The sequence below is a fragment of the Anser anser genome (genome assembly GCF_964211835.1).
Source record: "Anser anser genome assembly, chromosome: 11".
NCBI lineage: Eukaryota > Metazoa > Chordata > Aves > Anseriformes > Anatidae > Anser > Anser anser.
The window spans coordinates 11,168,827-11,195,915 of NC_139732.1; the positions used below are offsets into that span (position 1 = coordinate 11,168,827).

A 27,089-nucleotide genomic window follows, 5' to 3' on the forward strand; every position below is an offset into this window, starting at 1 on the left:
TTCCTCAGTTCTTCTGAAAATAAGGCTATTTAATGACAATTAAAATTAACTTGCCTTTTTACCAGGTATCTGTCTCAGAGTACCTGCTCTAAATGTAGAGGAGGGTGGTGAGTTTGCGTTTAGCTGCTAACCATGGATGTTAGGAAAGGGAAGAGCCACTACATAACCCAGAGGAAATCTGGCCTCAAAGCTTGAGCTGAGAACCAGCAACCAGCCTTGCATTTCTAACACTTTTCACTTTCTCATTCTTGCAATCAGCTGTCGGGATTTGAGTTGTGTGAAACAGAGTCCTCCATCAAGAGGAAAGCCAAAAAGAACTGGAACCAAGTGTCTATGTTGGCTTATGTTGCCCCCGAGAACCTGAAGGACGTCTACTACCCCTACAAGAGGTCCTGTGAAATATACAGGTGTGTCTGTCCCACCAGTCCCCTCCTGGGGGAGCAGACTAGCTCTCAAGCTGTGGGTGAAGGCCAGGTTTAATCAGAGACATGTGCAGCCAACTGTGCTTGGCATAGCCCAACAGCTCCCTCTGTTAGAAAGGAGGACAAGGTGGTGGTGAAATCAATACTGAGAGACTCTTGCTTGTCTCATTCCAGCTTCGGGATCGTGCTGTGGGAGATTGCAACCTCCAAAATCCCATTTGAAGGTGAGACAGAAGTTATCTGAGTAAAAGCTCAGCTGCTAGGGCATCCCATGGTGTGTGGGTCCCAGTGCCCGGCTCTGCATGACATCTTCACGCCTTCAGCACACGCTTAAACCACAAACATGCAAGAAATGTTGTCTCTATTTGCTGTTCGTGTGCACTGAAGCATTGAGACATCTCCTTGCTTCAGTGGAGCCCAGTGGTGTTATGGCAAAGATGGAGGGGTTCATTGCAGGCTCAGTTTGGGTGGCTCCTCTGCTGCTCCATGGAGGAGGCTGCAGGACAGCTCTGGTGGGCCTCCACACCCTCCTGACATCCCTGTTGGCACACGTGTCGCCTAGGCTGCTCTCTCCAGGAGATCAGAGACAAAATCTGCGACCACCAGTACCAGGACCCTGTCGGGGATGATTGTCCTGAAGAGCTGAGGAAAATCATCGATGAGTGCCGGGCCTTTGACCCATCCCTGCGCCCGTGTGCTGAGCGTGAGTGTCCTGGACGTCTGCCCCAGGGCCCCGTGCACCCCTCAGGTGGCTGCTTCAGTGGTTAATCTGCCCCTTGTTTTCCATTTGAAATGGAAAAAGGAGGTTTTTGTATTTTGGGATCACTCCTTGCCCTACTGACATCAAGCCCCCTAACGCAAGAGCGTAGTGGTGTGTTCGCACAGTCTGTGTGCTCAGCCTTTATCCACACCATGAACATAATCATCTGGCTGCCCATCTGGCACCGCGTGGGAGCAATTAATTAATTTAATGATCTTGGAGGGCTTTTCTTAACGATTCTAGGACTCTGCAAATCACAGAACAGGGGGATTGCTGTGCTCTGGGGAAGGTTTTGCCGCTTTTACAGCCGGCGGGGGCCTGCCCGGACAAGCGGTTGCTCTCGGGGTTGGGAAGTGCCGCGTGTGCTGAGGCCGCCGTGTGTTGGCAGGGATCGTGGACTCGCTGGCGGCCCTGGAGAAGAGCCGGAGCCAGGGGAGATGACTGCGGGGGACCCTCGGAGCCCAGCGCCCTGCCCCTTCCCTGTGTTTGCGAGTGTCCGTGGCTCAACACGCCTTTATTTGTGCACTTGTGTGGTGTTTAATGCGACTGACTGCCCCCGGGGGGTGTGGGGGGGGGGGCTGCTGCGGGCACCCTGGGGTGCCCCGGGGCGCAGTAGGCCCCAAGGCCGGGTGGGCCCCGTTGCCATGGCAACGTCCCTTCCCCCGCCTCCGTTTGAATCCGTTCCACTCTCCCGCTCATTTCGCCCCTGCGGCGTCTCACCCAATGAGAAGGCGCTTCCGGACTCTTTGCCCCTCCCTCCCCGCCCCTCTGACCTATCACCGCCCTACCACCCGCGGCTCTCCGCCGCCGGTTTGCCGGCCCCGCTGCCCAATCAGCGCAGCCTCCCCGTCTGCGCCACCTCCCACATCCTAGCGGCGGACTGACAGAGCGCGTGGCCAATAAAAAGCCTCACCTGCGCCGGCTCACCCAATAGAAGCGGTGGCGGGGGCAGCGGCCGGCCAATAGGACGACGGGGGGGCGGGGCGGCGGGGCGCTCGAGCGGGTCCGCCGTGAGGTGAGCGGGGGCTGTGGGGCTGGGCCCGGCTCCCCCGGGCCGGCTCTGTCCCCGTCCCCCCGGTTCGGTTCCCCCCGGTTCGGAGCCCCGGGAGCCGCCGCCGGGCCGTGTGGGGGGCGCGGGGCCGCAGCGCTGGGGCCTGCCGGGCCCTGAGGGGTGGCGGGGAGGGGCAGGGCCGGGCCGGGCCGGGGGGGGCGAGGCCGCGCCTGAGGCGCTGCGGGCCCCTGCCCTGCGTAAATCGGCTGCTGTAACGCCCGCGTGCTGGGCACGGCCTGCGCTGCCTCGCGTGATGGTCGCTTGCTAAATTTTGTGGTGTTTTTTTTTTTTTTTTTGGCTAAATTTTTGGGTTTGGGGCTAAATTCCGTGTTTTTTTCCTTTTTATGGCTCCTCCTGTCTCACAGTAGATGCAGCGCGGTGACCCGACAGGCGGCTGTCCGCGAGGGGAAGCTGTGCTGCCGTGCTCGGCCCGCCGCCTGGCCCTGCAGGTACCTCCTGCCGTGCTGGTAGGCAGCCTTCGTAGGATCGTTAAGGTTCGTCCTGCGGATGCTCCCCTTAATGAGTTTCTTAATGATCTGCGCCCAGGAAGCCTGGTTGTAGGGGTGTCTTGCTTACAGGCTGCTCCGCGCACTGCCACGCAGGTAGCTGGCTGTCACAAGGAAGCTCTGGCCTGTCACCCTTTCAGAAAGACTCCCAAAATCAGTGGTGGAAGCGCTGCTATTAACGCCTTTCTTTCCCCAAAAGACACAGGGTTAATTAACTCGCAGTAGTGAATAAAGGCAATATTTTTAAGTTTTCCCTTGTGAGAGGAATAAGGGTTCTGATGTGCTCCTGTGGGGCAATCTCACCGTGAATGTGAGTTTAGTGCTAGGGAGCAGTGCTTTGTCATTAACTGGTGACTCTTGACCAGGTGAGAGGTGGGGTTTGTGTCTCCTTTTTGGCCCAAATTAGGCTGAAAGTGGTAATTAGCGTAGGACTAGAAAATTAGAGTTTATTAAAAGGTCTATCAAAACATAATAGCATTAGTATATCCACCTCTAGTAATTTCATACACGTTCTCTAGTTATTCTTTGTACCAAAAGCAGTCTTTTCTCTGTCTGCACAGTGCCTATCCTAATAAGTTTTGGTGTGTGCTTTGGGCTGAATAATGCTAAAGGTCTGCTGTCCCCAAGGCTTTTCATATTTATGATTGCCTCAATATTTTTGAGAAGCTGAATGACCTTTGGCAGGCTGTAGAATTTAATCCCCTCTCCCTCCACCTTTTTAGGTGACTTTTTTTTTTTTTCATTTATTAAGTTAATGAAAGAATCCTGAAGCCTCTTTTGTGTTGCAGACTGCCTGCAGAGCAGGGGGTCTGTCCAATTCTGTGGCTGAGAGCAGCACGATGACACAGACTGCGACTTCCTCTGTTTTTCCTGAAAACCTAGGGTAGTCCTTTTAGGAGAAAAAAAGTGAAATCTTTATCCCAAAGATGCTTTCAGGGCATCTGTTTTTAATATATGTGAGGCTTTTACTGCAAATTTAATGTTTGTCTAGTCTTGGATGAATATGGATCCACAAATGCTGACACTGGGGGTAACTTGCTGCCCATAATGTCTCGGTCATGGGTTTTGCTCCGGTACCCTTTCTGGGTTTGAGTGGTGCTGGTGAACATCAGGTAGCAGAAGGGCCTCTTAAATAGTCTGTGGTAAGACTCACGGTGATCTGGTATCGTAATGGAGTTTTACTGAAGTAAAGGAAAGTCTCCAGAGGGACCAATGCGATGGACAGATGCGCTGCTCGCTTCTGGCTCTATTTGTCAGTGCTTGTGCAGCGCTCACCAGGGGGAGTCTCTAGGATATCTCCAAACCGTCCTCCAAGATGCAGATGCATTCACTGGCTGTTAAATAACAGCAGCAAGCACCCCCTGACTTTCCCCGCTCCCCTAAGGCTTACTCAACGTGGTTTTGCAGCGTGCCTTTGGTGCTAGCTGTCACTGAGCCCGAGACTTCGGGTCAGGGACTTGAGGACGGCGCTGCTTGCTGGGCCAGCTCGTGTACGCTTATCGACTTGGGCAGTTGGTTTTTCTGCTGCATGTCTGAGGCAAAAGGACAAATTGTGTTTGCAGCCTGAGTTGTAAAGGCTTGTGGAGTCACTGCTGCAGCTGGTTCTTGCTGCCGTCGGGCTGCAAGTAGGGTGCAGACTTAGAGATGTGAGCTGTTTGCTTCGACTCTTGACAGGAATGGCTCAAGAAGAGATGGAAGTCGACCTCCAACCAGTGGCTGATTACCCCGCAGAGAGCCACAGGATGCTTCCCCCAGAGCCCTCAGGCCACGCCACGGTGCTCAGCAGCGAAGGAGGCAGCGTGACCGTCATTTCTGACGACGAGGCTGTCAGCGCATCGAGCGCTGGGACAGGGCAAGCAGCTGCCGGGCCCGACCACCCAGCGCATCCCAGCGGGCTGCAGAGGTTTCCAGGGGTGTTCGATCAGCTCCTGCTGGTGCCCGGGCCGCAGGCTGCGACACAGCCACGAGTGAGAAGGGCTCGCAGGCAGCAGAGGATCGGGGGCTCCCAGAGGACAGTCAGTGCCAGGTAAAGCAGAAATGATTTGTGCCGTGCTTCCTGGCTTACAGAGCCCAGCTCGGTCCAGGGCTGTGGCCGAATTCTGAGCACCTCACAAACCTCTGAAGCACAGTGGGCAGACCTCTGATCTCATCTGGCAGCGTCTTTGCTCCTTGTTAAATGAATCTCCCCCGTTTCTTTGCTTAATGTTGACCTGTGAGCCCTTTCACGCTTTCTGACGTGCAGAGCCTCTGCTCCCCCTGTTCCGTGGCTCTGCCGGGCTCCTGGCAGTGCTTCCTGCAGCAGAACCGCCTCGGCACTTCCAGCCCGCGCTTAGCACGAGCTCCACTGAGCTCTTTTGCCTTTCACCTTTGTTTTGGGTTGTCTCATTAAGTTCTCTGGTGACCCTTGCTGCAGAAGCTTTCACAAACAAGCAAACTAACATTTTGTTTTGCTACCTTCAGGCAAAGAAACTAAAAAATTGTGTTTAATGCTGTTAGTAATGAGTTTGAAAGGTGATGAGTGGGCACACCCCTTAGCCAGAAAGAAATCCCTATTTCTGGTCTGTTTGGTTTCTGTCTCATCTTTGTAGCTTTTGTAAATGCCGAGGGTGAAATTATAATTAACTGGAGAGCTGTCTTTAAATGCAGTCAGACCGACATCTCCTTTCCTCCCTGGTGATTAAACATTACTATGCTGTTTGCCCGTGGATTGCTCATGAAGGTCACTGCGGTTCTCGGGGCTGGAAGGCAACGTGGCAAAGCTCTGCTTTGAACCTGCAGGATAATTGAGGAGCTGGTGTGGGGCGAGGGGAAGAAGTTACTTTCCAGGGGTGAAGCCCCTGGGGAACAGAAGGGGGAAGGCAGAAAGGCAAGGCGCAAAGTAGTTGGTGGGGTGAGGCTCTGGTACGAGCCTCGTTTATCTCATTATTACCAGGGGCAGCGGGAACCAGCTCTGGGTTATAATTGTAACTACAGCATAGGAGTTCCACGGGCTGGGCAGAACGAATGGTTGCTGCATTTGGGGTGGGTGTTGGGAGAAGTTTCTTTACAGAAAGGGCTGTGCAGTGTTGGAACGGGCTGCCCGGGGAAGTGGGGGAGTCGCCTTCCCTGGAGGGCTTCGAGGGACGTGGAGATGCAGAACTTCGTGATGTGGCTTAGTGGTGGGCTTCAGTACCACGTTAAACGTTGGCCTGGATGGCCTGGGAGGTCTGCCAGAATTCACCTGAGTGATTCTGTGGCGCTGCTGATTGCTCACAGCTGTGTGGGGTCACCCCTCTCCCACACGAGGTCTGTCGTGATAACTGATACCTTCCTATCTGCACTCAGAGCCTGGGAATTGCGCTGCAAACCAGCCGGGGGAAGCATTCAGAGCCTTCAGCGTACCTGAAATAACCGTGGCTTTCATTTCTTCCTTCTCTGGACGCAGGGCACCGTTGCACCGTTACTTCCAAATCAGCAGGAGCCAGGAGCAAGCTACGACACCAGCTGCGCATCTGGAGCCCTCGCGTGTCGCGGGGAGCAGCCAGGAGGATGGGGCTTCTGAAACAGAGCTGAGTGGCTCTGCCAGCAGCGCTTCTGAGGAGGAGGAGGAAGAGGCGGAGGCTGCAGCACCGCCGTCCCCAGCAGCCCAGGAGCCGCCTGCAGCAGCCAGCTCAGGTTTGTGCTGTGTGGGTACTTAATTTCAGAAACTCGCCTTGCTGCTTCGGAACCCAGCGGGGAAATCCTCTCGAGCTTCCCAACAGACGGTGCTCAGAGCTCGTTGTGCCCGCAGCTGGCGGGAGCAGGTTGCCACCACAAGGCTTGCTGGCAAGCAGCTCCAAAGAGCAGTAGCAGCAACGCGTGACTGCTGCCGTGATCTCAGACATAATCTTTCTGCTATTTGCAGGCTCTTGCTTATAAATAATCCTGGAAGTGTTCAAAATAACCTCACGTTTAGAGGCTGTTACTTGGAACATTCCTCAATAATAAATAACAGAGGAAATATTTTTGAAGACATCAAGTCACGTCTCTGGAGACCAGCAGTGCTTTCAGTCCTCAGAGGGGTCTGAGTCAGGATTTTTTTATTATTATTTGTGCTTCTGTCTGCTTCAGGTTAGAGTTTTAATTCCTGTAACTTCCTGTGGCGCTTAGCTGAGAAGATAGGGGTGCTCAAGGCAGGGCTTTGTCTTTCTTCCCTCAGCTCAGCTTTCCTGGCTTGCAGTTCTTTATTTAAACTCTCATTTGCAGGCTGCCACGCACTCAGTGACATATGCAGTTTATGTAAGAGTGGCAAATAGTAATTTGGTATCCAAGGTTATTGATGCCCGGAGAATACAAGAAATATATTTTTCATTTCCCTATTTCTTAGAAACGCCGGGCTCTAAGGAATGTCCCTACGCTTCTCTCTGCCTTTAGGCGGGACAATCAAAACCAAACCTACCTGGACACCTTTTGGGGGGGGGTTATATCTAAGAGGGCTCCTTTGAGCAGATTCCTTCCACTTGTTCTCAGCTAGTCTTACACGTGACAGGAGCTCAAGCTGTTAAGTGCTGTCTGATATTGTGTGAACATATGCTCTCTGTTGGGTTTTCTGGAATCCCCTTGTCTTGCTTATATAAGCTGCTGGGTTCTGTTCAGCCCGGCACTGTACGGGCTGAAAATCTTATTAGCCTGAGGCGGGGCTAGGTGCTACTTCTCCACTGGACTGAGAATGTCTGCCTTGGATGCTAACTGTCACTGTGAACTCTCTTGTTTCCCCGGGGAGAGGGGGGAGATGGTGCTTTCTGCTCCTTTTTTAGTGTGCTGGTGGTAGGAATCCAAGCCTGGTGCTGCTGCGTGCCCCGGCTCCAGCACAAGGGCTCACAGGCACAGCACAAAAACCACATGGCCTAGCAGAGCTGATAGTTGGGTAACCACTGGCTAGAAAGCTGCTCGAGTCAGGGTGAACGGGCAAGCAGCATGTGGGAAATGCTTCTGGCATGTGAAATGTGCACGCTTGGAACCCTTGGCAAAAGAACTTGTGTGTATGGGTGTCTGTGGGCCCGGTGGCGCAGGGCTGTAACCTGACAGCAGCCCAGCTGTGGGCCTGTGTGCAGGTGTGTTGGCTTCCAGCAGGTCAGAGAAGTCCTGGTAACAGTGGCTGTCTTCAAAGGACCTCTCTTTTGTCACTGATTGTGCTGGAATTCTGCATCTTTCTAGGAAAAAAAGGCGGAAAGTTCTTCAGCACTGCAGTTGGTTAAGAGAGTGGCGTGCAGGCAAACTGCCTGGCCTTCCCTACCCACGTTGTTGATCCAAAGCTTTGTGCCTCACCTGTGCCGTTGTTGCACTGCTGGCCTCAACTCCCCGATGATTATGGATCAAGTCGAGGAGAACCCCTCTCCCTCGATACATAGCAGTTTATTGAAGCGTTGCTTTTCTTAGTTTCCAGTCAGGCCCAAGCAGAGCTGCCTCAAGCTTCTGCAGGACATGGAAGTTACGAAGATGGAGGGGCTGAAGTCCAGCAAAAGCAGGTAAGGTGACCTAAATGCTCTTGGAGATGGATTAAATATGGTAAATGCTGCGTTTGCCTAAACAAAAGCCTGTATATTATTATTTTTTAAAATCTTAGAGAACTCCACTAAAGCAGCCGGAGCCGTCGGTTCCCGTTGCCCCGCAGGAGGAGGAGGAGGGGGATACCTGTGCCATCTGTTTTGAGCAGTGGACCAACGCTGGGGACCACCGCCTGTCGGCGCTGCGCTGCGGGCACCTCTTTGGCTACACCTGCATTGAGAGGTGGCTCAGGGGGCAGGCGGGGAAGTGCCCCCAGGTAAAACTCAGGGCGGTTTTGTGCACCGAGGGGGGTGCGGTCACTGTAACAGCTACAGCTGCTTGCTGCATAAAGAATCTGACGCTGCCCGCTGTCAGAAATAACAAAAATCACAATTATTTGGATGCAGGTAGCCCAGGCACAGCTAGCAGTGCTTCAAGGGGAGGATTCCAGCGTGGATTTTCTCCCCTGAAGTAGAGCGTTTGTGACTTGCAGACTCGGAAGTTTGCTCGTCCAAGTGCTAAGCCTGTAATTGGTTTCAGAACGCTGCGCTGCGCTCCTGGAGTGCGGGAATGGCAGACTGATTCCTAGAAGCAATTAATTAAGCATAAAGAATGCGTTATCGGACTAGAAATCTGTTGGAGAAACATTTTCAATCAGTTAGCCGTCTGTTCTGAACTGCATCTGCTTTGGCAGCCTAAGGGTCAGGTTGTTCAGGCAGCTTTCTCAGAGTGGACTGAGAAATACCCCGCACCCTGTAACAACCAGTTGCAAGTGGTAGATCTGCTTGTAAGGTGCTTCTTTGCCTTTTGTTTCCGTGGGTAATATGGATTTCTCTGATTAGGTCTGTGCCTTCCTGTGATGTACTCCCATTCCGAATTCCTTTTCTCCAGAAAGGAATGTTGACAAAAAAACAGGTCAAAGAGTAGCTCGTAAATGGGATTCGGTTCCTCTGCTTTCTCACTCAGCGGCTGGAAGCCCGCGGTTTCATTGGCTTTGTCATTTTCAGAGTTTCCGTAGTTTTGCTTGACTTTGTGCAGGATTCCCCCTCCCAACAAGAAGCTTGCTGTTGATGGGCGCTGTGATTAAACCTAAAGACCCACTGTTGCCATGGCAGAGGCCCAAAACTAATTTTTCTGCGTAAGCTTTTCTTCTGCTCTATGCCCAGACAAAATTCTCAGAGACCTTTGTGGCATCTCTGCTCTTTAGAATCCTGTCTGCTTTCTTGCTGAGCCCTGACAATTTGCAAGGGATGCTCGCTACCTTTCCCAGTAATTACATCACTGGAGGAAAATTTCCTGCAAGAACTTCCTGCTCTGGAGACAACCTTGCAGCGAAATCATCTTCCCTTTGTTTTCCGTCGCCGTGCTTTGCGACGGGGCCTTCTCTAATTGAATAGCACAGGGCTGCTGTGCGTGTTGCTCTGTGTACTAAGTGGCTTGAGTGCAAGATCCTGTGAAATTGCAGTGTGCCAGGCCCTGCCAGTGACAGCTGTTGGCTGCCGGGAAAGCTGTCTTAGCCACTTACTGCTCTGCAAAGCAGTTTTCTGAGGTGTGGGGGGAGCTGCCTGATCTGAAGCTGTTGCCCATGGTATCTTCATGCTGCTAAATAATAGAGAAGTCTGCAATTTAAGCACATATAGTAATTTACCTCTTGGCGGAGTTCACTTGATCTCAGCGCTCGCTGCCTCTTTTCTGATCATTGAAGTGTGTTTGCAAAGCAGGGAGCTCGCAGATGCTGTCATTTCTTAGAGTCCCAACCCAGGGAGGTGCGGCGCCTGCTTTGTAAGGAGGATGTGAAGTATGAAGTCCCCACTCATTTTGGGCAGGTGCACGAAATTACTGCAGTATCTGATTCCCCTGGTATCTCTGAAATCAGTGGGATGTTGGTGTTCGATACTGCTACGGGAATGCTTTTGTGGATTCGGACCTACAGGATTTGATCAGAGGAATATAATACGTAGTTAATATTGTTGGGAGTAGACTCAGGGTGCCCAAATTTAGCCTGCGGTACAAGTAGCCAGTCTTTGTGCTTTCAAAGCAGAAGTTGGACTGCTGTGTTGCTCTGGATCTTTTCCTCTGCTTCGTTGTAATTTTTCCCCCCCCCGTGGATCTTACCTGACCACGCTGTGTTTCTGGTGTGTTAGCAAAACAAATTTAGTAGGAACCAAGGAGATGCATTTTTAAAGGTGCAATAGAGCCTAGGACCTAAACTGTTGTAGCCCCTATCAGAGCTCCAGTTGATGAGGGAGTGTCTTGCAAACATGCTGTGCTCTATCTGACTTGGGGATTTGTTTTTATAAGTCGACACCCCCTCCCCTCAAAACCCGAAGGATTGTTCAGAGTACTGCCTAGCAAGCTGTAGGGACGCACAGTTTGGGTGGTGATGTTCTTGTAGGCGAACTGCTGTTGTCTTTCATTTCAGTGCAATAAGAAGGCGAAACGCTCTGACATTGTGGTGCTGTACGCCCGTACTCTGAAAGCGCTGGACACCAGTGAGCAGGAACGCATGAAGAGGTACGGAGGCTCCACCTAAACACACGGCCTCGCTGGTTGCGTGTCAAGGAAAGCTGCAGCCTGGCTTTTACCTTATGCTTTAATTTCCTGTGTTTAAATTCCCGCATTCCCTTGGGGATCGTTGTCCTAACAAATGACATCTTGCTACGTTTTGCCTGCCTTACCTGTAAGGAGAAATTTCTTTTGGAGCAGGAATCCCGAGTTTGTGCTTCGTGGCGCTGAAGTTGCTAAAGCTGTCTTGTGCTGTTTCCTGAAATGTCACCACGGGAGAACATGCAGAGTTGTTGCCAAAAAGCTGTATATTGCTAATTCATCATTAGATGAGAAAAGCGTAATTAGAAATGCAAAGAGGGAGAATAACTGACCTTTTCTGTCATCTTTTCTGCATGCATTAAACAGAGTATCTCTCATATGAATCACTTTCCATCTTGCTTTGTCAAACTCTTCATGTAGCTTTGCTTACAGAAGGTCAGCAAGCATTACTGGGACTCTACTCCCCCTTCCAACTTCAGTGCAGATTTTTTTTTTTGAAAAAGGGAACAGTGGGTAGGAAAATGGGCGCTAATTTCTTTTCACTAAGATGCTGTCACAGATACTGTTCTGAAATTAAAAGGCTGCAGATTTCTGAGTTCTCCTGAATCTTGAAGTGAATAGAATTTAATTGGGTTCTCCATAACGTGTTCCTAAGCATATTGCTGTTCTTCCAACACGGTCTTTCAACAGAAACTCCTCCCAAACCCTTCTGATTAATAATTACTAGGATAGTGAGGTAACTGTCACAAGGGGAAAGTAGCTGTTCTGTCCAGAGTGCCACTGCCTGACGGTGTTTGAACTGTACCACTAGAAGGGTCACACTTTTTTACTGGATAGACACTGCAAAACAATCCACACATAAGGTGCTTTTGGAAAAAAAAAAACACAGCAGCATTTGGGTGCTTAAGTCTCATTGTTCCTTGGGTAGAGGCAGCTGTCTGACTGCTGCTTTTGTGTCTCAGAATCCCGCGGCAGCAATTCCCCACGTGCCATACATCAATCCCCTGCCTCCTGGCTTTGTGGGCAGGCAGACAGCGGTGACTGCCCGTCCGTCCTGTTAAGCTGCTGGCAGCGGCTGCCTCGTGGCACGTAGCCACGAGCAGAGGACAAATGGGAACACTGATACATCAATATTGTTTGTGCATAGCCTTGAGTTGGGTATAAGCTCATGGGTTTCGTTCTTCACATTCAGAAACGCCAGCCTTCAGGCTCTGGGTGCTTGTGTAAGGAATGTTTCCGATGGCTAAATATGGAGTTTCACCCGTTTCTTATGCAACAAAAAAAATAACGTGATAGGGCTATAGGGAAAGAACAGAACTCTGTGCTGGGTAAACATGCAAGGCTGTGTTTTAAGGTTACATAGGCAAGCTAGATCTGTCTGCACCCGAATTACTGAAATAACCAGACTATTGCAGCTTCTGAGGCACAGGATGCAGTGTTCACTTTACAGACCAAATATGCAAATAATGTTAAGGAATGTTGGTGGTTTTTTCCCCTCCTTAACCACTCATTCATATGTAAAGTACTTAGGAAAGCAAAATTGAAACATGTTACCAAAACTGCTGCTGTTGAACTGTGTGTATGCACTTCTAGTCTCAAGGTGAGGTAGTAAGTACGGCTCTTAGGGGCTTCACAGAGAATTTATCTGTGTCTGTTTAGTTCTGATACAGCAGTATTTTCCTGAAATGCAAAATCAGTTGCTTGTAGTAGAAAGAAGCCTAACGGTCTCGCTGTGTTGTGGCTCGCTGCATTACTGACATGATGGATTACGTGGATGTTGATGGTATAGAATTTGCTAAGCTGTTTCGGGGGGTGGAGCAGGAAACAACTGATCACTTTCTCTGCTTTCCTTCACTAAATTAGCACATTTGGAGAGGGTGAGGAGAAAGGCTGTTCTGTCGATGGAACAATAATTGTGTGAGTCATTCAGTGCAGTTGCATAACTGAGAACATCTTGAGGTGAACGGACTGGGTGAATGTGGTACCAGACTTTTGTTGCTTTTGTATTTACCCAAGCAGGACCTGTGTTGGAACAAAGTTTGGGGGTAGGAGACAACAGCACGGAGGCATCCTAGACAATTCCTAGTCCTAAGGGTTGCATTTCCTCTGTTTTCCATCCAGCTCTATAGAAAAGGAGCAGATGTTGCGGAGACGGGCCGAGCTGGAGTCTGCACAGAGCCGTCTCCAGTTGCAGGTTTTGACAGACGAATGCAGCAAGCTCCGCAGGCAAGTTCAGGTGAGTCCAACACCTCTGATACACAGCAGACTCCCTTTCTCTTCAGCTTTCTCTCCCCTGCTCCCTCAGAGGAGAGAAAGTAGGCTTCCAATTTTAATAAGCAGCAAGATCTAGTCAACTCAACTGGTGAATCATTGGGAGTATCCTAAACATCCCAGGTGAGCATATTCATGTACGTGACCTAACACTGACTTGCTTCTAAGACTGGAAGTTGCACGTACAGCTTAACAGGAGGCGCTTTGGGCTGCTGATGTTGCAGGTTGCTCAGGTTTTGTGGTGGCTGGCAAGGTCTGGTAATACAGTGCCAAATGCGTTCCCCTTATCTTTCTCTAACTGTACCAAAATGAGCTTTGAAAATCTCTTGGATGATGTATTTTCACTAGATAGTCGAGTTTTTGAAAAATAGTTTGTGAGGAAGTATGTTTGTGGCCATTTACAAAAACAAAACAAAAAAACACTAAATTTCTTGTGAAGATCAGTCAATGTTTAGCTGGAGCACCTTCTGGTGCCATGAGCTTGTCATTAGGGTAGGCTGGGGCTTGAACAGCTGCGAAGAAGCGCCTCTGTCCCCTTAGAATAGAGATTACTGAAAGTAAATGACTGGTTGCTAAACAGCCTCTTCCTTTCTGGCTCATGCAACACCGTGATGTTTTGTAATCTGTCACGGCTGCTTTTACAGGATTGTAAAACTGTGGACTTCGCTGGTACTTCCCAGTTGTGAATTATCTTGCATATTCCACCAGTTCTAGGTTTTCCAGTAGCCTCTTTCACAACCGATTTGCTACTTTTTTTTGTTGTTGTATGAAGTAGATGATAAATTTGTCTAATTTTGTACTGTTTCGTTTCTTCTATGCTTTCCTCTACTTCCGGATTTTCTTATAGCCTTAGCTATTTACATCTTACATTAAGAAACATCCCCTTTTCTCAATTTTTCCCATGTGATGTAACACAAAGCTTTATAAATTACAGCTTCGTGCAGGAATTCAGGCAGGTATGATCACCAGAGCGAATGAGAAAGTTGGTCCACTATAAAATTTGGTTTAAGAACAATGCAAATAAGATAAAACTGCAGGTCCATAGCATCTTCCTGCTGTTCTTTTGGTGTTCAGTGATAGAGAATCCGGTCTAATTGAACTGAAGTTGCACGTTATAAAGATTAAGTACCCTGTGTTCTTAAGCTCTGGTTCAGTATTTATACTGCATTCATCACTGTCCTGTAGTGCTTGATGTGAATGCTGGAAGCAATTTCAAGGTACTTGTCTATACTGTGAATGAACTGGAAGTTTAAAAAACAAAGCAAAAACAATTTGCTGGGGAGCCATAAATCAGTAGGAAGTCTAGAATAGGTTGCTAAACCATTGGTTTATATTCTGAGGTTATGCCTAACCAGTTCCTTATTTTCTGAGAGGTCGTCTAGTAAAGCAACTGCCTGCAGAGAGTCATTTAGACAGGACGGGATCCCTGGAGGCTTCTAGTCCAACCCTAGCTGAGGAACTTCAGCATCGCATTAGGTTGCTTAGGGCAAAGGCCCATCGGGTTTGTAGTGGCCACAAGTAGGCTGCAAAACCTCTCTGGGCAATGCGCTGCCTGGCTGTCCTCAGTGAGAGCTTCTTTCCCTAGCATCTAATAAAGAACTTAGCTTGTCGTGCCTTAAGTTTGCTGCCCTTCTGCTTTCAGCAAGCAGCGTTACTCGTCGTACAAGGAACTGTGTTTAATTGGTATAGAAAGGTTTAAGGCACCACGGAAAGCGGTGCTGTGGGATTACAAAAGAAGTCTGTGAAATACCTGTACGTCCAGAGGCTGAATGTGGAAAAGTTCAGCTGCACAGAACTGGAAGAGCTATGCTCATTTGTTGCATGCAAATCTTGGTGTCTTAAGTCTTACAGAAAGCACGGGCCACCAGTTTCCCCCAAAAAAGCTGTTGTGTGAGCCCTTTTCTGTCATTAATGCACCTGAGAGCTGGGTCATCCTTTGTCATGTCTCTTGCTATGACCCTTTTTCAGATGTGTGCTTTTTCCCCTTCTCTGCTCCACTAGGGTCATGAAGATGAGCTTGCTTCAGCTTTGTTATTGAAGTATTTAAGATGAATGAGGCTAGAAAAGGGATATCTCTGTGTCTTTAGCTATACCGAAATACGAGTAAAGCAACTTGCAGTTGCATGGAGACAGGGTAACTAGCCAAAACTGGGAAAAAGCACAGCACACGCGGCGAGTTCACATGCAGAAACAACACTGGGGAGAGCTCTGTGCTGTGTGGTGGGCAAAGGCTTTTAATATTTTGGGAACAGTGCTGCTGAAGCCATGCTTTTGCCTGAAGTTATTCCCCTGTGAGCACAAGGATCCAGGGAACCAGACGTGAACCGCTGCTGTACGCTTCCCAAATCTGCCATGGTTTTCAGTGTAAGTTCTCTGTGCTGTAGAGCAACCGAAAGGAATTGGATGTCAAGACAGCAATAACAATGCACACCTAATAACTTTAGAAAAATGTTAGGGTAATTGTTATATTTCATTTTAAAAAAAATCTTTCACCTTTGTGATCTTTGTTCACCTGCAATGGGTGTCGGAAGATCTATGGGCAGTAAGAAAAGCTGGCGTTTCCTTCGGCTGCTGCTTGCAGTGAGGCCAATTAAAATGCTGCCTCCCTTGGTTCAGGTTCAGAGCCTGCAGTGCTGCGCTGCAGCTGGAGGTTGTAGGGTCACGCGTTTATCTCTGTTAAATGCAAGGCTGAGGCTGTAGTGCAGGATGGCAGGCGTGACTTCCCTGAGAGGTCTGTGGGAGCGCGGCCAAAGGGTGGCTGTCATCTGATAACTGCCTTTGTCTGTAAGCTTTGGGTCAGCTGCTGCCACCGTAACCCAATCCGCGACAGAAAACTGGCTGTAGCTGGCTGTTTTCTTTCTCGTTCTGTCCTCTCCCGTTTCTGCTTCTCATGCATACTCCTCAGGAGGAACTTGGCTGTCTCTTCCCTTCCTTCCCTGAATGTTCACTCAACACTAAGCGGCACTAAGTTGGGATCTAGGAAGCAGTCGTGGTGGGTGCGCAGGGATGAGCGTGTCCTCCAGGCCCTCAGGCAACAGCAGGGGCCAGGAAAAGTCTTCAGAGCATTCCAGAGGAAGGCATCAGCTTATGCTGCCAAAAGTGTCCTTTTGAGCACAGTCAGCAGGGTTTGGTCTTTGGTGCAACGCTTCTAGTCACCTCAGTGATGTGTCTCCAGTAAGACTTCCTGGTTCTGCTGGCTCTGTCTGTTGTGTTTAGATGCTGTACTGACAGTTTTTAACTGCCTGCCTTAATGAATATCTCATGTAAAAATGTAAGTGTTGAGTGCAGGTGACAAGGAGAGTTTTACAAACTCCCCAGAGCAACAAATAATTTTAATCTCTTCTCATGCTCAGTGGCAGCGGCACCCTCCTGCCTTTGAGAAATAGAGCTTATTAATTTTTTGGTTATAAGTTGCTTTCTTGGAAGTTCCTTGTGTTTTCACTGCTTGCTTACTCCAAGCCTGAAGCTACAGAAGTTTCTACTGTAAGCGTCCTGGCACCCCCTGTACCTCTGCTTCCTCCCCACATTTTGTCTTTGCTTGTTTTAACGGGATCTTCTTGAGTCTTCAAGTTCTTTTTTTTTTTTTCTTTATTCCCTCAGAGAATTTGGAAGCCATTTGATGCAAGACAGATCAGACCTCCGGAAAATACCAGAGTTGCTCTCCTCTTGAGCCATTTTCCAAAGTTGTAGGGCTCGATGACAACTGTTGACGCAGAGCTTGATCTCTGGTCTTCCCTCTCTGAGATTCGTTGCCTTTGCTTTGGTGTGAGTTAAGTGGTGGTGGCTGGTTCAATACTGAAGCTAGCTCGCAACCTACTAATACGTTCAGAATATCACTCTCGTGGCCCTTAATCGTTTAAAAATTATGGAGTATTTGAAGCATAATCTATGTTGCTCAGACAACAGAAAGCAAGTAGCAATTTTCTCTGTGTGTGTGTATACGCTCCCTGTGATGCCCTGGGGTACCGCACTGCCTGGCGTTTGCCCTTGGAGCACACCCACTTGGTCAGGACGCTTTCTGGGGACGTTGTCTTTGACTGTGACTCAAATTCACCAAAAAGTGCTGCTCCTCACACTGCCACTTCACCCTGAAGATCTCTGAGGAAGGAGGAACTCTAGGAAAACCTTGTTTGTTGCTGATGCTCTGGTGGAAGCTGTCCCTGGCAAGGGCTCTGCCGAGCATCCTTGAGCATGCTTCAGCTGAGGGAGAGGGGGGAGGAAGCAGAAAACGAGGCTGGAGCCCTTGAGAGTTGTTGTTCCTGGAATCTGCCGGCCAGGGTTTACAAGAACAGGGTCATCCTCATTAAATAGAGGGTGTTGCAGGAAACAAGTCAGTCTGCGTTGAAACTAGGGCCTTTGGGGTGGGGGGAGGTATTCTGGAAATTCTGGAAAATGCTTCTAATTGACTGTCTCTTGCGGTTGAGCAGCATGTAATACTTGGCAGCTCGTTCTCTTCTAAACAGCATTGATCTGGTAATAATTGTTATTGGCTTTTATCTGCTGCCCAAGAGCCCTCTCTTCCATGGGGTCTAATACATACAGTAACGGACTTGGAGAAGATTCTACCAGTGCTTGCAGAGCCTGCTGAGTGCTTTTGTTGTTCTTGCAGCCAGGGGACTTGGAAATCCAGCGCTTCAGGGACAGTGTGGAAGTGGAGCTGCCTGTATCCTCCCTCCTTGTCTGAGAACAAGCACCCCCGGAGCACCTGGAATGGGTGGCACAGGATCTCCAGGGGAGTACTAAAGCTCTTTGAGGTCTTTTTGTCTTTGCAGGAGCTGAAGGCTCTGGTGGCCCAGCACAACGCGAGTGCTTCTCAGCAACCTGGCGGCTTCCGCACCGGCTTCCCAGGTGGCCTCCCCTCCAGCCAAAGCCAGCGCAAGTACCACTTGGAAAAGGTCTTCGTGGTGTCTCAGGCGGGGAACTGCAGAGTGATGGCATACTGCGACTCGCTGGGCTGTCTCGTGGTATCGCAGCCTTCTCCACAGTCTACTTTTATTCCTGGTAAATAAGCAAGTCGAGATCTGGTGCTTGTAGGTGATATTTGGAGGCTCGCAGAAGTGAAACGTGTTTTCTGCTTGCTCCTTCCTCTGGCTTGACCTTTCCACGTGCCTTGTAAGCTGGGGACGCTCCTAAGATTCCCCCAGTTCATCTCTCTCTGCTTCGGTAGCCTCTGCCTAGTGAGGCGACTTGTCTCTCCCCTCACTTCTCCAGCGGGATCCTAGCAGAGGATCTCAGGCTCTTCTGCTCAAGTGCCACATCTGCAGGAAGGTGACAGGCGTGTGCGATGCTCCTGGCAAAGGGGAGTGAGACAGCGAGAGGTCAGCACGCAAGGGCCGGCAGAGAAGCTTCCAGCGCTTGAGTGAGAAACATTGCTCCCCACTCAGTAGGTGGATTAATCCACGTGCAGCTGGTCTGTCAACAGACTTCAAAAAAAAAAAAAAAAGACTTTTAATACGAGTGCTGGAGCCCTGTCTCCCAGTGGGGGAGTAGGAAGCCGAGGAGTCATGGGCAGCCCTGTTCCCGTCTCGTTACGGCCAGGGGCAAGCGAGCTGACGGCTGGGCCTGCGCCAGCTTCCTGTTACAATGAAGATGTGGCATTAGGAGTCTGAGAGACTTTATTTGCAAAGCACTTTCATGCTTTCTGGATGATGAAACTTACTTTATTTGGTTAATGGCTTAGAGATTAATGTGCCTTATCTACAGGCCTAACAGAATTGTTTTCTGCGTTCGGCTGGCCTTAGTTTTTCTGCGTTTTGGAGCTGAGGAATTCCTCTCTGTATGGAGGCTTTGTGGCATGTAGGTTAAGTTCACCTGTAACTATTCTTTGCAGTGACACTCGTTCTCTTAAATTGCCCTGTAATTCTGCTGTGCGTGCTTCCAGCTAGGCTAGAATGTCTTTGAAGAAACCGGCTAAAGAGCAGCAGGCCCTTCTGGCAAGAACTCTTACACTGAGTTTGCTTTTGCTGGCTTGGGTCCTGAAGGATTTCGCACTATTGCCATTCGAACTAAAGAATGATTTCTGGCAACTCTTATCCAGAACAGCAAAAAACTTCAAAACCTGTGGTAGGATGAATGTGTCAGTACAGAAATTGTAGTTTGGATGTGGAATTGCCACTTCTAGGCTCCTTGGCAGTGGCCGGTCAGTGGTCTGCCTTACACATATGTCTGCTTCGTGATAACCTGCTTGGTTTGTCTCCCTGACAGGCTGTGGTGTTAAGATGGTGAGCGTGGCCAACCTGAAGAGCAGTCAGTACATCCCTATCCACAGCAAACAGATTCGGGGGCTGGCTTTCGGCGGTCGTGCGGACGGCTTGCTGCTCTCTGCCGCTCTGGACAACACTCTCAAACTGACCAGGTGAGCCCTGCCGGGGAGAGCGGCGTTTCCCAGCTGAGTTCTGCTCTGTGCAGAACTGCATTTGGTTCTCTCTCACCTTAAGTGTGTCTTGTAGTGCTTGCTGTTCTGCTTTCCAAAAGGTGCTGGTAAGATGAGGTCGGTGTGTCCGCGTATCCTTCCTGATGCGGGAACTGACAGAGGGGAAGACTTGTTTGCATTCAGGTCTTTTAGGTGGAGATATTCTGGAGCTACCTGTCCAATACCTTCCCTGGGTAGATTTTGGTGGAAAACGAGTCATTCAGCAGAGATTGGCCTAGTTCTGTTGAGAACAAGTGCAGTGTAAAGTATAGATGTGAAATTTACTGTTCGCTTGGTTTTCTGTTCCTGCACTGAGCTAGCAGAGACTTCAAGCAGCAGGTTGGAAGCTAATTATGCAGAGGCTGAGAGAGAAATTGCTTCAGTCCTGGTGGAGTTCTCAGCATATGAGTGTTTTCTTGCTACTCTGTGCTGCCCTTCAGGTGTAAGCTGCTTCACAAGCTGGCTGGCTGGTTGGTCTCACCGAGTTCAAGTAACATCTTTATGCATGTCTGTCAGAATAGGGTTAGACAGGGTGTGTCATATGACTGAGTTCTTTCCCCTGTGTGAAATAATGAGGAGAACTTAATACTATAACAAAAATGTGAAGAATGCTTGCTTTCTGTTCCCAGTACCACGTTGCAATGCTTGTTAGACTAGTAAAAAGTAAACAACCTGCCTGTCTCTGATGCTAAAGCCAGCAGTCAGGCTACCAGCCTCCTCAGTTGGAATTCTTTTCATGGTTTAATCTGCAGAGGCTTTGTGTCAGAGAACCTGCTCAGACACTTGACTCCCACATCTGTCTCTCACTGCCTGATTGGCTGCATGGGAACCTGTGATCCTCTTGCCTTTGTGCTCAATCCCAGTATGTGTTGCAGTTAAGTGCTTGCTTCAGCAGCATCTTCAGTCATCTGCCGGTCCCTGCCTGAAAGAAGAGCCCCCCTTTGGTCATCTGTCTTCTGTAGTTACTGATTTCCTAGTCATCCTACCAAAAGGAGTCATCCACGATGTCATTGTCTCTTGTGCTTGCTTGCGAGTGTTTAAAAATAACACCAAAGCTCTGGCGTTGGTGGGTTTGGTTTCTTGTCGGTTTGTTTCTGACTTTTAACTAGCTGCTGTTCTAAGACAAAACTCCCTGTCAGTTTTTACCAGCCAGGTTTGTCTTTGTGGTCGTTCCCCTTATACTTACCTGGGAGAAATGACTTCTCCGGAGTTCTGCACGTTATTGGCTTCCCCAAGGAAAAACCTGTGTGCTTTAAAGGATACCCAGAGTTACTGCAATGTGTGTTCTCTTCTCTCCCTCACTAGACTCAGTGTGCTGAGCATGCATTGACAATACCACCCTTGGCAAATACGTTCTAATCTGACATAACTTTGTCTGCTCTTCTGGGTTGTTCCCCTCCATGTATTCTCTTCAGCCTTCCACAAAGGAAGAGTTCCTTGAGTTTCTAAAGAATTAACGCTATAAATGCGCTTTTTACAGTCTTTACCCCACTTGCTCTCACTCTTGTTTTAAACTGGTTTCTTTTGAGGCATAAGTATTGTCCCTCTCATGTAAAAAGAGGGAAATGATTAATGAGATGTAATCTGAAGAGGTGAGAGCTGTGATGTCAGGAATATGCAGTATTACGGGATTACACTAGAGTGGTTTCTCTAATTGTTTCCAGGAAAAGTAACTTAAATTTCTTTTTCCAGTAAGGCAGCTGAGACCCTGCTCTGAGGCTTCCTTCCCCAGTCTCTGAAGATCAATCTGGAAAAGGGAGCCTTGGCCTGGAAGAATTGTAAATTACTTCACAAACAATATCAAAGCGATTATTCTGTCTAGGTTTTCCAGATTCGCATATGGAGTACAGGAAGAATTAATTCAGAATTCAATCTAAGGAAATCTAAGGCTTCTTTCTAAAGACTTAAAAGCTAGATTTGTTGCCTTAATTATGCTACTTTCTTATGCGTAGATGCTCGTGCAAAGGGCCAACATTTTGGTTTTCTCTTGCAGCTTGGCAACAAACACTGTGGTACAGACATACCATACTGGCCGTCCTGTCTGGAGCTGCTGCTGGTGTCTTGATGACACAAATTACATCTATGCTGGGTTGGTCAACGGCTCCATCATGATCTATGATTTGAGAGACACTAACTCCCACGTCCAGGAACTGGTCCCTCAGAAGTCCAGGTAAGGCATAAGGATTTGCTGCTCCTCAACTTTACTAATATGTGGGAAGCTAAACTCAGCTTCCTCCACAAATCATACAGCAATTGTAATCATCTAAACTGTTTTATGTGAATCTGTTGCTCAAAAATTCAGACTTCTCACAGATGTGAGAAGCCTCCCATAAGCTTGCACGGTACGTGCATAACTTGGTAGGGTTCCCTAGCCACTGTGTCTTGTTAAAGCATGCAGCAGTCAGAAACGGACCCAGCACTCCTTCAACTAAGCAGTAGAACTGGCTCGGTTTTGGAGCTGGGTTTAGCGTTTAATGTAGAAAAGCACAAATTACAGAGAGGTGTAAGGCCCTGGTGCTTCCATCTCTTCTACTGGGAATCAAGTGGTGGTTTAAAAGGGTGTACTGGAGGGATTTCCTGTGAGCTGTGTGGACTTGCTTAGTGGGAAGACCAAAACAGGCTGGCTGGCCAAGGCAATCACAAGCTGAGAGATGAGACGCAAGGCAGGCTGAGGTGGGTCTCTGGGCTACGTCAAGTTGCTTTTAAACACCCTGGGGGTGCTGCTTTCATCTCTCAGGACGGGACCTGCCCTTCAGTGAGGGAAGGCCCTTGCACAAGTAAGTTCTGTCCTGATGACTGCTGAACCCTGCTGCCCCCTGTCTGGGGTGTCAAAGCTGTGAATCTCTTTTCACAGCTGGTGTATGCTCTCTGATTCCCACTTAAAACATAAGACAGTGTTTTGCTGAACTTCATTTACCTTTGGCAAACCCACTGGGGCTCCATTTCGTAGCCTGTCTCAGGTCCTTCCTTTGTGGTAGCTCTGCAGCAGCAAGGCAGAACACCAGCACGCCCACAGCTGGCAGCACTGACTCCTGCCAATCATGCTTTCAGGTGCCCCATGGTGTCACTGTCTTACCTGCCCCGGATGGCCTCGGCCTCATTGCCTTACGGTGGGATACTAGCTGGGACCTTGGAAGGAGCCTGTTTTTGGGAACAGAAGGCTGGCAACTCCTACCGGCCTCATCACCTGCTGCTGGAACCAGGAGGATGCATTGATATTCAGACAGAGATCAGCACGCGGCACTGCCTCGCAACCTACAGGCCCAGTACGTAACGGTGTGAATCTACAGTGGGCTTTTTTTGTTGATGCTCTGCCCAGATACCTGAGTTTCTCAGTAACTTTGGGGTTGAGCACACTGTGAAAATGTAGAACCTGCCTTAGCTGTGTTAATGGGCATCTGCACATAGATAAAAGGGTGAGGGCAAAAGGAGGCAGCTGTGAGGTGGTTTGCTCATCTTCCTACAGTTAAGTTTGTCCACAAATAAATTTTTCAAAGGCCATCTCTTTATTTTTGCAGGTAAAAACAACCCGTGCGTGCGTTGTGTCATGATGGAACTGACCTGCAGCCCACTGACAGAAGCCTCGGAAGACGTGGTGTGTTCTTCTAACCCGGTGCAGACTTTCAGTGCTGGGCCCACCTGCAAGCTGCTGACCAAGAACGCCATTTTTCAGAGCCCGGAGGAGGATGGCAGCATCTTTGTGTGCGCTGGCGATGAGGCATCTAATTCTGCCATGGTATTTTCTGTTCCTTTCAGTGGGGTGGAGGGTTTTATTGCAGTTCTTAGGGAAACCTTATCAGTCACAGCATCTGTGTGTTTTGGTAGGAATTGTTTTGTCACAAGCACTCCCCTGTGCAGGCTGGCGTGTTGTGCTTGCCTGTAGCCACTTTCTGATAGCGTGGGATGTTGGCCAACATCAGCCTGTGGTCCACATCCACCGGAAGGAACATAGGCAGCGAGCCCCTGGCGTTTCACAGGAAGGTAGTCGGGCATCTTGTCGCTGCCGAGCGCTAGGCACGACTGGAGAAACTGAGACGTGGTGGGACAGCAGTGCAGAAAGTGCTGTGAGGGGTGGACACAGACTTCTTAAGAAAGAGGGAGGGTGAGGAGAAGGGTTGTCCTTCCTGTGGAAAAGCAGCTGAGGTGCAGAGCACGGACAGCAGGCTGCAGGAGAGCTGAGTCGGGATCAGAGGAGAGGCATAGGGGTGGCATCGTGGTGGGAGCCTGTTACCCAAGCAGGCTGTGAAAGCAGACAAAGGCTTCCTCAAGGAACTTGAGGAAAGTCTGCAGATCGCAGGCTGTTTTTTAGGGGTGTGTGAACGTCCCTAACACTTGTGGGAAGGGCACCACAAGAAGACACAGGCAAGCCAGAAATGTTTCTGGAGACTGTCAGGAACCTCTCCCTAACTGAAGTGCCAGCACTTAGATGCTTTTCTAAGTCTGCTCTTCAGCAAACAAGAAATAGTCAGGGATGTGACAATCAGCAGCAGCCTTGGCCACAGTGGAGCTCAAGATCCTGAAGGAAGCGAGGAAGGCGAATAGCAGAACACAGGCCGTTTGGAAGAGCCAGCTTTGGCTTATTCAGGGACTGGTAGGAATGATCCAGTAGAGGCAGTTCTTCAGGACAAGGATAGCCAGGAGCGGCACCCTTCCATGGACGACGTCCTCCAGACATGAGGGCTGTCCACACCGGGGCGGGGGGGGAGCAGTTCTCTTTGGGGAGAGAAGCTCTGGTTTGGGTGGGAGGGGAAAACCCTGCAGGCCTTGACCTTTTCTGTCGCACAGCTCTGGGATGCCGGCAGTGGCTCCTTGCTGCAGAAGCTGCAGGCTGACCTGCCCGTGCTGGACATCTGCCCCTTGGAGGTGAACCAAACCCACCTGCTGGCCACGCTCACCGAGAAGATGGTGAATATCTACAAGTGGCAGTGAGCGTGCTCCCTGCGGTGCCTGCCCCGGGGGCTTCCAGGCGAGCTGCTGCTGAACCCCACAGCAACAGCACAGTCCCGCGCTCAGCTGTCCTGCACGTGCTGCTCACAGGAGACGGGAGCTGCCACAGCACTTTTCTGGCAGTCGTCAGGAACTAGGACACGCAGGTGCCTGCGGCGGTTCCCTTCTTCCTCCATCTTCCTTTTTAGGTCTGTCGTTATTTCTTCTTTGGTCAATTTTCTTCAGTCGACCTGAGCAAGCTGCCTCAGCACAGCAATAATTCTTGGCCTGTCTCCAGTGTGTGTTGCTGCACTCTTCTCCAGTGTGAAGAGAGCGCAGGGATTTGTGCGTCTCTTCTACGAATCGACAAAATAAAAGGAACTTGAAGACCTGAGACTCCCACTGTACTTTCACATGGAGTCCTGCTGTGATTACTGGGTGATGAAAAGGCGGCGATATTGGCATCTCACTAGCGCTGCTGATACTTGGTGTAAAAGCGAGTTCGCTACTTCAGAGAACGTGCTCCCATGTTCTTTTTTTGACGGTCAAGGGCAAAGGCAGTTGGCAGTTCCTACTGAGGAGAGGCCCTGTGTCGTGGCCATGGAGAGAACGGGCTTGCAAAATCTGTGGAGAGCCAGGTTCTTTGTGGGTTGTGTTGTTTCTCTCCCCATAAGCATATATTTTGCACTGTAATTCCTGAATTCTACCCGTTTCCTTCCCCTTCTCTATTCCCCCTTCACCCACCGCCAACGTCCAAGCAAACTTGGGCAGTTTGGTTGTGGAAAATAGAAACTCTACTCCTGGAGAACTAAAGGTAAGGAGCAGGAGATAATTCTTGTGCTGCTGCCTGCTGCAGTTCACGGTGTCCTTCCTTGAAGACACTGATGCACTGAAACAGGCAGTAGTTCGGAAAAGATCGCTGACTTCCCCCCCTCCTCCTTGGCTTTGAGAAACATGGAAACTCAGGGATTTCATTAGCTTCCTTTCAGTGACCCTTTGTTGTCCTTAAATCCTAGCTGCCAGTCCCAGGCAGCGTCCGGCTGCCCCGGTACGTGCGTGTGCTGCAGCGTCGCTGCTGTGAAGCCGAGCCAGCCCCGTAGTGCCTCGTGTGGGGCCGTGCATCGGGGTATGAGCCCTGGCCAGGTCCGGGGGATTCTTAGCACCTTTCCTGTAAATATGCTGCGGGCGTGAGAGTGCTCACTTCCAAGTCAGATCGTGAAACGGGACTTAGGTTTCATTTTGTGTAGGGAAAGCAGAACTGCAAGGATGTTGGAGAAGCCGCAAGAAAGTTTCTGTGCTGGAAACATGTCCCTAGGCACAGCTCTGCCTCTGGCTGAGGTAAGCAGCATCTGTCGTGGGCAGGGCGAGTGTGTTACCACTTAAACTGCCAGCACAGGTTGGTTTTCTGGAGCCTGGGATGTATGCGGGGTGAGCCCGTTTGTCGTACCTCTAACAAATGAGACAGATCTCTGCTCAACTTTGTATTTTCTGTACAATAGTCTTTCTATACTTTTATACACTGTAAAAATAAAGTGTTTTTCAAATATAGCTGGTGCTGCCGTATCTTAGAAATGCATCTTAGCAGTATGTGGTGTACTTTGTGAGTATGGAGGAGCGTCCCCATCGCAGGTAAGCCTTCTCATGCTTTGTACTGTTTCCACGCGGCACCAAGGTTCAGGCTGCAGTAAGGGTTGGCTGTTGGTGAAGGAAGAGTCCTGAACCACGCTTCTCTGATCAGGCCAGGGGAAGGAGAGGGCTGAACAGAACTGGGCTGCGTACCTGGGGCCTTTTAACTTGAAATAAACTCAGTGTGAGCCTTTTTGGCATTTTAACAATGGTCTTGAAAGAATAACGTTATGAGAAGGTCTCCAGTAACACTGGCTGAAACCAGGAGCAGCAAGCGGTTCCCCACAACCATACTTGTTCTTGACTGTTTTGAGGCATTTATGCCCAGTCAGCTGTAGCCCTTAACTCTGACCAAAAAAAAAAAATGGAAATTTTTATATATATATACAGGGAAGAAAGGAATTAAGACTGCCCAGCTTCTGCATTTCTAGGTAGCACTTGTTCTCTATTTTTAATACGGCCCTGCAGGAGTAAGAGAACTTAATTTCTATTAAAATAGTAAATGAATGGAAGATACTTTCATGTTCTCTGTTTTCAAATCTAGAGTTTGAGAGATTTTTTTCAAAGATTTTTAGATGTGAAGAGCCTTGTATGTTGTCCTAGTCACAGATTTGCAGCAGGCTCCAGGAAGGAGCCCCTAAATGGCGTGCAGAAAGCTGTCTGCACCGAGAACTGATGAAAGGTCAAACGTGTTAATTAAATACGTGCTCATATCTGTCTGGAGTCAAAGGGGACGGTGCGGGGATTGGTGCCTGCACAGTGCAGGGCAGCTGTCGGCAGAGGCTGAGCGGCTTCTCCGGCCTGGGAGGCAGCGAGCTGCTCTGCGGCTGTTTCTGCTGCTGTCTCTGGGAAGGTTTCGCCGTGGCGGAGCAGGGCAGCACGCTGGCAGCTCCCGTGGTCGATGTGATTAAAGCCGGGCAGCGCTGCGCTCCCTGCACATGGGGCCCAGCGCAGCAGCGTGCCCAGCGGGAGCAGTCCTGCACGATCCTGGAACGATGCGAGCAGAAAGCCCATGCGGGAGGCAGCCAGCTCGTCCCCTGCCCCCCGGGACTTCACGGTCCCA

The 27,089-nt window shown here is 49.7% G+C and overlaps 1 protein-coding gene across 10 annotated transcripts in view; it reads left to right on the forward strand.

Annotated features, from left to right (window-relative positions):
• Positions 1-25,948, forward strand: part of RFWD3 (ring finger and WD repeat domain 3) — a 29,885-nt gene extending 3,937 nt beyond the window's left edge. For 2 of the 10 annotated variants that reach the window (XM_083851562.1, XM_083851555.1), the window contains exons 8-11: positions 259-407; positions 597-646; positions 985-2,197; positions 2,599-2,728. In XM_083851562.1, coding sequence (XP_083707688.1) covers positions 259-407; positions 597-646; positions 985-1,190 — 405 coding nt within the window. In that variant the 3' untranslated portion in view covers positions 1,191-2,197; positions 2,599-2,728. The other 8 variants (XM_083851559.1, XM_083851554.1, XM_083851558.1 and 5 more) reach the window with 8 other exon arrangements.
• Positions 25,949-27,089: the final 1,141 nt, after the last annotated feature.